Genomic DNA, 11,425 nt, shown 5'->3' with positions numbered 1-11,425 from the left:
CTCAGAAGCTTACTCCGATTTTTGCAAAAATCATACCTTAATAATTTTAACTATAAGGACCCATATTTGTGGCAAATGCAAGCTATAGTGTGAAGAGCAGTACCTCCTAATTTGATAACTTTTTCCAAAATGTAAGCACCTTATTTTGATTATTCAGACATTTATATAATTATATAATCTACATGTCTAGTATTACTAACATTACAGGCTTTCTAAATAAAAAATTACACTGTTTGGTAATTTAGTTTATTAAATAAAAAATAATAATTATTTTTTTTTTACAGTTATTACCATGTACAGTAAATAGTAGTAGTGCTGGGTTTTCAACATTATAAATACATTCTGTATTCTATGTTCCTTAATGCATTTCTGCATTATAGTGTGTACCCTTAATCAACAAGTTTACAATGTAAATATGATAGTAAATAAAAGTTAAAGAGTATCACAGTTGCTTTTGTACTGATGTACTGTAAACATTGGCACAAGTTTAACTTTATATATGTATATAAAAAAATAAACTTGCATTTTGTTTCTATAAGGACGAAGTATGATATATTAGCATGAAGGTGTTTCCAAAGTAAATTTATCTACCTAAACAAAAATATTAGTTAGAAGGCACATTTATTACACAAATGTCAACATTTACTCTGGCAAAATCTATCCTGTAAGTTTAATTGGATCTTTTCCAAAAAGTAAAATAACTTTGACATTTGGCTAGCATATCTACTGTGAGACTGGATACAGTTTTGCAGTAAAACATAGTAAAACATTTTTAATAAAAGAACATAAATTATATTTTGCAAACAATATACCTGAATGTATGTATAAACAAGTAGTAAAATAGCAATATTATAATATATTGCCAAATGTATTAATTTATTATTTTAACATATAACAATTTCATTAAGAAAAGATATGAAATTAATAAGGGGCCCGATATACGAAATATCTAATTTAACAAGTTACAAGTATTGACTCTAACACGCTCCATTTCCAGTTGACTGTGTCATATGCCATCTTAAATACAGCTGTGTGCTGAGTGCTGCAGAGAAAGCAAAACTGGCAGTGTCCATTCTTTTCTTTTTTATTTACAAAATTTCAAGGTTTCTGCTTCAAGATTGATTGATGTGTAATGACAGTTGCATGGTTTGTGGATATCTTATACTGTTCTTGTCCTGACCCTTGAGGAGGAGAAGGCAAAGGTGTTTCAGGAGTGGCTAAAATACAAAATTACAAACAAATATACTTAGCTATTTTAAACTTTTATATTAAGGATAAGCAAATGATTTAAACAAACTTGGTTTGTGGGCTAAAATTACAAATTTTGCTATTACTGAAATGCAACATTTGCCTCAAATTTTACCATGAGGACTCCTTAGGTGAGAACTAAAAAAAATAAAAAAATAAACAATAAAGTAATTTAATATGTATGTCAGTGTCTGCACAATTTGTACATAGCAGCTGACATCAACAAACGTAATGCTTTAATAAAAGTGGTTAAAAAAGTTAAGGAGCCTAATGCCCTGTACACACGATCGGACTTTCCGACAACAAAACTGTGGATTTTTGTTTGAAGGATGTTGGCTCCAACTTGTCTTTCATACACAAGGTCCCACAAATGTTGGCCAACAATTACGAACGTAGTGACGTACAAGACATACGTGATATCTCCATTACGAACGCTCGTTTTACAAGACTGAGCGCTTCCGGCTCGTACTCTGAGCATGCATGAGCTTTTGTACGACGGACTTGTGTACACACATTTGGAAAGTCCGACAACAATGTTTTGTTGGTGGAAAATTTGAGAACCTGCTAGCCAACATTTGTTGGCGGAAAGTCCGCCAACAAATGTTCGATGGAGCATACACACAGTCGGACTTTCAGCCAACAAGCTCACATCCAACATTTGTTGTCGGAAAATCTGATCATGTGTACAAGGCATTAGAGTACATCTAAATGCAATACTTTTTGTTTTGAATAGCGTAGGGAAGGATTAGAACTTCTATCAGGTATTCAATGTTGTCTCTAGGACTGGAGGTGAAAAAATCCAAAATGCTAAAAGCATTGTACACTTTAATTTTTTTTTGGCCTTTTGGCCAAGACAATGCCAAGACATTGCTCTGGATGAACACAGATAACAAAGCATAATGTGTGTCCACTGATATAAATTTAAGAGGGAACTTACCTCACCTTGGAGATATTTTTTTCTCCAAGATACCTGTTGTGTTTACAGGGCGGGAAGGAAAATCTCCAAAGAAAACCTAACAGGGCTTATAACCATCTCTACTCTATCCAAAATTTAAAAAAAAAAAGTTTTTTTTAATTCATCTTGACAAAAATGTCCAAATTGAAATTTGAGCTAAACAAAAGCTCTCAATGTCCCTTCTCCCTATTTGAAATAGTTGAAAGAATTCATATGTAATATACACATAGATGCACACATCAATTACCGTGTTATAATTTAGAACAAAAAATCCTTGTTTTAGTTTATATAATCTGAAACATATTGTATAAATAGATATGTTTTTTCTTGAACGTCCATCTGATCAGGAAACTGCCTTACCTTCCAAAGAATTCATAATTCTGCTCAGTCTTGTGGATCCAGGCAACCTTTCCAAACAGCCACAGCAAAGTCCTGGACCACTGAGCAGACTATGTTACCGTTTAAGAGACTGTCACATTAGAAAACCTTTTAATTCATGCACATATCTGCAAAGAAGGGTGTACATACTACTTTTCTGCCAACCATGCTGCTCCGTTGCAGAGAACAAGTCCCCTGAACATATCTTGGAGTGTATCTCTATGGTCCCCAACAACACTCACTGGTTCCTCCTGCTGACCTCCACATCACTACTATATCCTCTAAAGCCACGTACATATAGAGAATATCAGGCAAATGATCATCTATTTTTTGCATGTTAGTCTCATATCAAAATTGAAATGAGTACTAAAGTTAAAAAAAATGTACAACAGAATACATCTTTGGAAGTGATGTAATGTGTTGTATTGTATTCTATCATTTCTGAGCATCCATGGTCTCGGTCTTCTGATTTTTTTCAGATGAATACTGTACTGATTAAAAAAAATTTGTATGTTCTTTTATCATACAAGAACATTTTTTGTGTTTGTTCCTTTGGATAATTTTGCACAAACTGTCATGATCGGCTCTTGAAAGCTGTGTACTAATGATCAGATTATTGTACGATCACTTTGAGAGTGATATTTTTCATCAGATTTTCTGATCATGTGTTCTAGGCATAAGGATGTGAAAGCAATAGGAGGAAACAATGAGAGCTTATTGGGACCATGGAGATGTCCATTTTCTAGAGAATTTTCCATCTGCAATGGGCCAGTGTTTAGTGGTACAGTCAGCAGGAAAGGTAAGTATGTGCAGGTATTTGCTTGAGTAATAAGGCTTTCTAATGTGACATGGTCTTCTTAAATGATGTGGCCTGATCCAGGACTCTCCCATGCTTGTGAATGGACAATGAAGCAGCAGGAGCACATTGTCAGGCATGAAATAAACTCTCCTGCGTGCATGTTCACTATGTTACGCCTACAGCATTGTGCAAAGTAATAGAGCACAGTGGATTGCAGGGGCTTAATATCAAGACGAAGTTACTTTTACCAGTTGTATGTAAAATAATAAATCAAATGATTTGTCGTTTATATATGTTATGTAGTGCTAAGTAGTGTTTTTATTACTGTTTAGAGTTCTGGTTTGGTCATATACATGTCAAAAATGTAAACATAAAATATGTAAGCAAGGAGGCTTTGTAGATAAAAGTTTTCTTCTTCTTACCCGCATGGAACCTAGCTATCACAATTGTTATTATTTTCAATGTAAAAAAAAAAAAAAATATTTATAACTTGAAATACACGTGTTTCTGGAATGCAATCCTGCCAGAAATTATAAACCCGTCCCCCATCTACTGATAAAACATGCAAGGATCATATACTGTATATTTTTTTATATTACTCTTTTTGAATATTCAAACTTTATTGAAACAGATGCTAAATGTATCAAACTGGAAGCATTTTAATATGCTTAATATACACACCAATCTGTTCTGAGTGTAGTGTAGAAGACATGGAACTTAGCAGAGTTTGTCCCACGAGAGGGTCTTGTGCTATATGAGGATGTGCAGGATGGTGGATGTGACTAGACTCTGTTGCTGAACCTGTTGAAAAATTAATATTTATTTTAAGATAGCAAATTATTTGCCAAGACTTCACAGGTTTGCCAAAAGCAAGTTCTACATATGATCTGGCCTGGTCAAACTCAACCCAAAAACATAACTGACATTACAAAACCAATCTGCATTTGGCTTTCAATTCTTGAATGCACAATGGTGGAGGTATATTAATTGCATCACGGCCAAATACATTAATATGGCAAGGCATCTTTTTTAACTACTGTCTAAAGTTGAAGATGATTTGAGAAACATTATCAAAAAGAATAGTAGAAACTGTAATACAAATGAGAAAGTGCTTAGAGAATATTTAATACACTCTCATAACACAGCGATATTTAATAGAACAAAGAATCTGCATCAAACCAAGCATGAGTTAGGAGATTAGGTGCAAATTAACCGCTTCAGCCCCGGAAGATTTTACCCCCTTCCTGACCAGAGCACTTTTTGCGATTCGGCACTGCGTCGCTTTAACTGACAATTGTGCAGTCGTGCAACATTACATCCAAACAAAATTGGCGTCCTTTTTTTCCCCACAAATAGAGCTTTCTTTTGGTGAAATTTGATCACCTCTGCAGTTTTTATTTTTTGCGCTATAAATAAAAAAATAGTGACAATTTTGAAAAAAACGCAATATTTTTTACTTTTTTTTCTATAATAAATATCAAAAATATATAAAAAAAACTATTTTTTTCCTCAGTTTAGGCCGATATGTATTCTTCCACATATTTTTGGTACAAAAAAAATCGCAATAAGCGTATATTGATTGGTTTGCGCAAAAGTTATAATGTTTACAAAATAGGGGATAGTTTTATTATTTTTTTATTAGTAATGGCGGCGATCTGCAGTTTTTATAAGGACTGTGACATTATGGCGGACACATGGGACACTTTTGACACTATTTTGGGACCATTGTCATTTATACAGCGATCAGTGCTATAAAAATGCACTGATTACTGTGTAAATGACACTGGCAGGGAAGGGGTTAACCAATTAGGGGGTGATGAAGGGGTTAAGTATGTCCTAGGGAGTGATTCTAACTGTGGGGGGATGGGCTTCAAGTCACATAACAGTGATCACTGCTCCCGATGACAGGGAGCGGTAATCTCTGTCATGACACAAGGCAGAAAGGGGAAATGCCTTGTTTACATAGGCACTTCCCTGTTCTGTGGCTCCATGACACGATCACCGGGAGACTGGCAGACGTTGAGTCCGCCGGTCCCACAGGCATGGTCACGCTGTACGAAGCGGGTGCGCACCCGCCTGCTATCCCCGCTTCTTAAAGGGGACGTACAGGTACGCCCATTTGCCCACCGCTGCCATCGTGCCAACGTATATCGGAGTGCAGCGGTTGGCAAGTGGTTAATACTGTATATAATAACCGTGAAATACTGTATTACCCTGCCTAGTACATTTTTTTTATGTGCTTTAAAAAAAAAGAAAATATGCAAGAAGGATTACTCCATAGGGTACTGCAGTGAGCAAGAATATGTTAGAAAAGTGCAGTATCCATTAACAATCTATTGGAAATATTTAATTATTTGCTATGGGATACTGCAGCCTGCATACGGTGGGATAAGGCTGGATTAAAACACCCCTTAATGCCCTGCTGTAACTACTTTTCTTTCTTTACAGCCTATTTTTACTGCCCTCTTTTTATCACCCTTACAGACCTTTTAGGTGCTCCTTGGCTAAATGATAAGACAAGGATTAACTATAACTTGCAGTTTACTAAACAAGTGCAATGGTGTTGTAATGACATATATGAAGGACGGTGCTGAAAGCTGAAGTAAAATTCACTTCCACTGACTACCCCTATCAGAATCCAGGTTTACACATCACTACTGCTTTTTTAAATGCCTTATTGAATAGAGCATAATTGTTTTAAGGTCCCTTTTTTTGTATTTTTTTGTTTACCTAAATTTTAATTTATATTATTATAGTAACAATTCTAAATCAGTCTCCTGAAATGTAAACATTTATATTTTTGAAATTATAACTTGATCCCTACTTGTGGCATTATATAAAATTAGGGTATGATTTAAAAGTAGACATTTAACAGAATTTTTAGATATTCTCACGAACATGCTAGGTAAATGTCTTACCTCCTAATAACATCTCCTGGAGAAGATTATCAATTTTAACCATTCCAAACAATTTCACAAATTGAATTTGTTCAATCATTTGCCAAGTGATACTCTGAAGAGTAGGCAATAATAAAAGAAGTTCTCCAAATCTTCCTCTGGAATCATATTGTCTGTCATTAATGTAATCTTCCAAACTAATCTGTACTTGATATCTCATATTTTTAATCTTCATTGGATTACTGAGCCCTTTGGCATCTAAAGAAAGTAGAACACAATATATACATTTAATTTACTATTTCAATTTCTTTAAAAGTAAGTAAAAATATAAATAAATGTTGAATTAACATACAATAGAAAATTTAGTTTGAAAAAAAATAAAGAGATCCTGGTTTAAATCTAGTCATGTAGTCATGTAGTCACCAAGTCAATGTCATTATGTGAACATGACTATTTGCGCCTTCATTATCCAGAAGTTTTACTTTACTTCTGGCTAGACATACATGTGACAATCCAAGTGTTTACTGTATTGTATTATATGTGCAAAGCTTTAAGTGTCTCCATCATTTAAATAAAAAAATTAAAAATACCTGTACAGCTTTAAGTCTACCCGTTCTACTCCACTGCTAAGCTATTCTTCTCAGACATTTTATTGATCAGCGAGGCATTCCATCATAATGATGATTAAAAGAGATGTATGGAGGCCAGTGGGATCAGACAAGCTCCAAAAGTACCCAGTAGTTAGAAGAAAAAAAAAAACTTAGGTACTGAAAGCTCCTGCAGGTATGCCTCTATAGGCCCTCTCTTTATGCTTGTCGACAGCTTGCAGTTTTGCTAAAGTGACAGGGTCACTTTAATGTTTCCCATAACTAGACAGATCTCTCACTGAAACAGCCAAGGAGACACTTTTTTTATGCTTACTTAAATCAATGGTAGCAGTAAATCCCACCATCTTTTTAAATCACATGGTCAACACATGAAAGAAATCTACTTTAATTGTAGTGATCATTCCTTTTTTTAAGCAAAAAGAATAGTTGCTGAGTGATCACTGAGATTGTCCAATATGTTAAATGTTCCTTACATGTGATAGAAGTGCCTGCTTTTGTTCTGTTGTTAAATAAGTAATGCAAAAATTCTCAAAATAGTGCTATTACTTAAAACATCTTCTAGGTCAAAAGGAACTTGTCAGTATTGGAATATAGAGCCTGCCATTGGGGACTTGCTTTTAAAAGTGCAAGGGCTGTCATCTTTATCCTCTCTTCACTACATGCTGAGCCACTAACCTGCAACAAGCATGTGTATATGCTTTCAGGACATGTCATATGCACACACTACTTGTCCCAGCTCAGTCTCACTCATGCCGCGTACACACGGGCAGACTTTTCGACCGGACTGGTCCGACGGACTTTCCGATGGACTTTCGACTGACTTTTGACGGACTTCAGATGAACTTTTGAATGAACGGGCTTGCCTACACACGATCACACCAAAGTCCGACGGATTCGTACGTGATGACGTACGACCGGTCTAAAATAAGGAAGTTGATAGTCGGTAGCCAATAGCTGCCCAAGCGTGGGTTTTTGGCCGTCGGACTAGCATACAGACAAGCGGATTTCTCAATAGGAACTGGGTCCGGCGGAGTTACGACGTAAAGATTTGAAGCATGTTTCAAATCTAAAGTCCATCAGATTTTCTACTGTAAAAGTCCGCTGAAGGTCCGATGAAGCCCACGCATGATCGGATTGTCCGCCGGACTCGGTCCGTCGGACCAGTCTGGTCGCAAAGTCCGCTCGTGTGTACGCGGCATAAGCACTGTAGCAAAGATATAGGTAACAGCCCAGAAGCAGGTAGAGATCCTGCTAAAACAAGCCAGCAATATTATCTCCCATATTGTTTTTTTTTCTGACAGATTTCATTTAAGCACTGTAGTCTGCTAATTCTGCAAATTCAAACATCTCAACTCCCTACAATGTGTCAAAAGCTTCAAGTACCCTTTCTATATTCAAGAATTTTTTTAATGTATTTTTTTACATTAAAGATGTACCTGGATCAAAAAATACAATTGCCTTTAAGCAGGCATATTCATTATCATCTATTTGGATCTCCTGAAAAGGCTGGACAAGTTCATCCAAAATTCTGTTGGCAACGCGACTTATCTCAATCTCACTACAGTTCCTGTGAATTACATAACTGTTTCCTATAAGGGAATAAAGACATTTTGTTGAGATGTTTGAGATCTTTACAGACATATTGTTCAAATATTAAGAAGACAACAAAAAATTGTAATTTACCCAAAAGCAAAATGTCTTTAAACATCATGGAACGTTTTGTTATTCCTAGAAGAAGATGTTCTCCGGCATGAGCCCTCAATAAAGCAACCTTTGGAAAAAGGATCAATAAACATGTATCAAGTCAAATAACTGGCGTATCTTTAGTTAATTGAATTATTTTCTTTAATCTATTAAAAAAGGTAACTGGATGCACTTCATCAGTTGGACTCTGGGCTTCTACCCAATTTTGCCCCGATTTTCCTTTGAAGTAGCATAATTTCATGTGGAAAAATTGTGCTCACCAGAGTCAAGGCCTAACTAACCTAACTCCTAATACCTATCATATTAGACAGTGTCATAAAGTATGCAACAGAAATAAAACATTTTATTCAAAGTGCAACTATGGCCATGTGATTAAAAAAATGTTGCCTACCTCACAAAGCTATCTAGCAATCTGCAACTTTTTAAAAAAGTAGATTTTAAACGCAAAATAATTATCTTAAAGGTTTTTTTTTTTTTTTTTATCTTTCCAATAACCAATGGAGTTAAGTAAAGGGATCCCATTAGGTAAAAAAAAAGCATATTTTCTACTTTAGGTCAAATCATGATTTCCTCTGTGTCCTGATTTAAACGTGATCCACTTCTTAAGTATAACTGATTCGAAAGATGCTTTAGTTGTGTTTTGCTCTATCCAGACTAAAGTTAGGATGCATGGCGTGTTTTGTGATGCAATGTCTCCCATCATGCAACATTCCCCCATCTCCTCTCTTCCTGCATCTGTGCTGTGCACGATGCAGTTTTAACCTGCCACCCTCTTCTCTGGATTATTGCCTGCTCTTTTGCTGACAGAAGTAAATGTAAGAAGCACATTCCTGAGTCTCCAACACTTTTTTCTGTTCCTCCTGTACAGGCATGCAGAGCATTCATTGAATTCTGAGATATGTAGTTTCTTTTCAGGACACTACACTCCCAGATGGTGTGGGAAGAAGGAAGCAGAAAAAGAAGCTATGCAGTTGAATTGTTTTTTAAAAGAGTGATAAAATGCAGGATATCAGAACATGAAAGTTTTTTTTTTAATAAAAACAAGTATATTCAGTATATAAATAGTTGTATCTATGTTAGGCTTAATAGCTATCAAGATAATATTTACAGTGACAATAATGAACTAAACCTTTAATCTGTTATCTTGTGACAGCTCCTATCAGTGTCAGTATCAGTCCTCCGCTCATCAGGGTTTGAATGTGGGCAGGCACCTCTAACAATGCCTACATCCCATCATGATGTGGATGCTGGTCCAGAGCACTGACCATGCATACATGATGACGTCAACGTAAAGGATTGCAACAATTTGAGTAAGAGACTGGCAAAAAAGAAAGGCTTTGGCGGGCCTTAACAATGGAACTGTCAGGGCAGAAGCTCACAGGACTACAAGTTATGGTAAGTATTTTTCTTTTTCTTTTAACAAAGCTGCTGATTACTCATGAGTTGAGGGGGAGAGTGAAGGGTTGGTGAAAAGGCTGGAGTTCCTCTTTTGAACATCTCATTTGGCATCACATGTTTAGAGAAATTACCCGGCAGCACTCAGGTCATGGGTGTGATCTCAACCAATACTATCAACATGTAGCTTTTATGTTTTTTTCTTCCCAGAACCATACAGACTGTTTAACTGTTTATAGCCAACTTAGTTCTAGCATCCCTGTTTAAGACTGTGGTAGGAATATAAAAAAAAGTAAAATCAGTGCTGTTTGCCTTCAGGCTCTCTCTTTGTAAATAAAACCTACAAAGCCATCTGTACAAAGCTAAAAGAAGGAAAAGACAGGTGTAATGGGTATTTTTTTACTTATTCAGCTCTGTAAGATGGCTTTTCTTTGGCAAAGCAAATAAGACTAGCCCAGGAAATGAGCCTAGAGCTAGAGTATATCTGACTGGATATGGAAATATAAAATATGTATATGCCATGTTTCAAATTCACCTGACTAAAAATGTATGTTTAACCTTTTTTTTAATACATGTTAATAGCAAAATACCTAAACATTCACCATGAGAGAATGTTCAATTAAAGAGGAACTGAACTCTTAGCACAAAAAAGGCAGATAGAGAGCAAATGGCTAACCAATAATATTAACTGTGGTCTTTATGTAACTGATCTTTCCCCCATTATTCACACAATGCTTTTATGGCAACCAAGGGATGATCCAGGAAGGCTACAGTGTGGAGCAAAAGGGTAGTCAGATCCAGGAAGAAGTTGTGGGCAGGCAGCAGCTAAGAGACCAGGCATAGGTTATGTGCAAACAGCAGGCAGAGAGCAGTCAGCTATTTTCAGATCAGCAATGAAGCAAGCAAACATAAGTATATTATAGCTCTTTTGCACAAGGCAGGGTAGCTGGCAAAAAGACACTACACTAGGCCCTTCAAAGACTGGAGCTTAAAGTGGTTGTAAAGTCAGAATGCATTCTATGCATTAAGATAAAAAAAGCCTTCTGTGTGCAGCAGTCCCCCTCAGCTCCCCAATACTTACCTGAGGTCCATCTCTATCCAGTGATGTCCACAAATCCCCTCGGCCATCCGGGACTCCCCTGATTGGCTGAGACACAGCAGTGGTGCCATTGGCTCCCGCTGCTATCAATAAACGTCAGTTAGCCAATCAGGAGAGAGGGGGCGGGGACAAACTGCAGCTCTGTGTCTGAATGGACACAGGGAGCTGCAACTCGGCCTGGGGGCCCCCATAGCAAGCTGCTTGCTGTGGGGACACTCAACAGGAGGGAGGGGCCAGGAGCAGCAAACAGGGACCCGAGAAGAGGAGGATCCAGGCTGCCCCGTATCCACTGCACAGAGCAGGTAAGTATAACATGTTTGTTATAAAAAAAAAAAACAAGCC

At 36.6% G+C, this 11,425-nt stretch overlaps 1 protein-coding gene across 8 annotated transcripts in view; it reads right to left on the bottom strand.

The window, feature by feature from the left end:
* Window positions 1-232: 232 nt before the first annotated feature.
* Window positions 233-11,425, bottom strand: part of HNF4G (hepatocyte nuclear factor 4 gamma) — a 199,357-nt gene continuing 188,164 nt past the window's right edge. For 7 of the 8 annotated variants that reach the window (XM_073631829.1, XM_073631831.1, XM_073631830.1 and 4 more), the window contains exons 6-10: window positions 8,569-8,656; window positions 8,322-8,474; window positions 6,299-6,535; window positions 4,062-4,181; window positions 233-1,217 (exon numbers count right to left, since the gene is read on the bottom strand). In XM_073631829.1, coding sequence (XP_073487930.1) covers window positions 1,099-1,217; window positions 4,062-4,181; window positions 6,299-6,535; window positions 8,322-8,474; window positions 8,569-8,656 — 717 coding nt within the window. In that variant the 3' untranslated portion in view covers window positions 233-1,098. The remainder of the gene's footprint in view (window positions 1,218-4,061; window positions 4,182-6,298; window positions 6,536-8,321; window positions 8,475-8,568; window positions 8,657-11,425) is intronic. The other variant, XM_073631827.1, reaches the window with a different exon arrangement.

The sequence above is a fragment of the Aquarana catesbeiana genome, linkage group LG05, assembly GCF_042186555.1.
Source record: "Aquarana catesbeiana isolate 2022-GZ linkage group LG05, ASM4218655v1, whole genome shotgun sequence".
NCBI lineage: Eukaryota > Metazoa > Chordata > Amphibia > Anura > Ranidae > Aquarana > Aquarana catesbeiana.
This window is presented reverse-complemented; position numbering and strand designations above follow the sequence as displayed.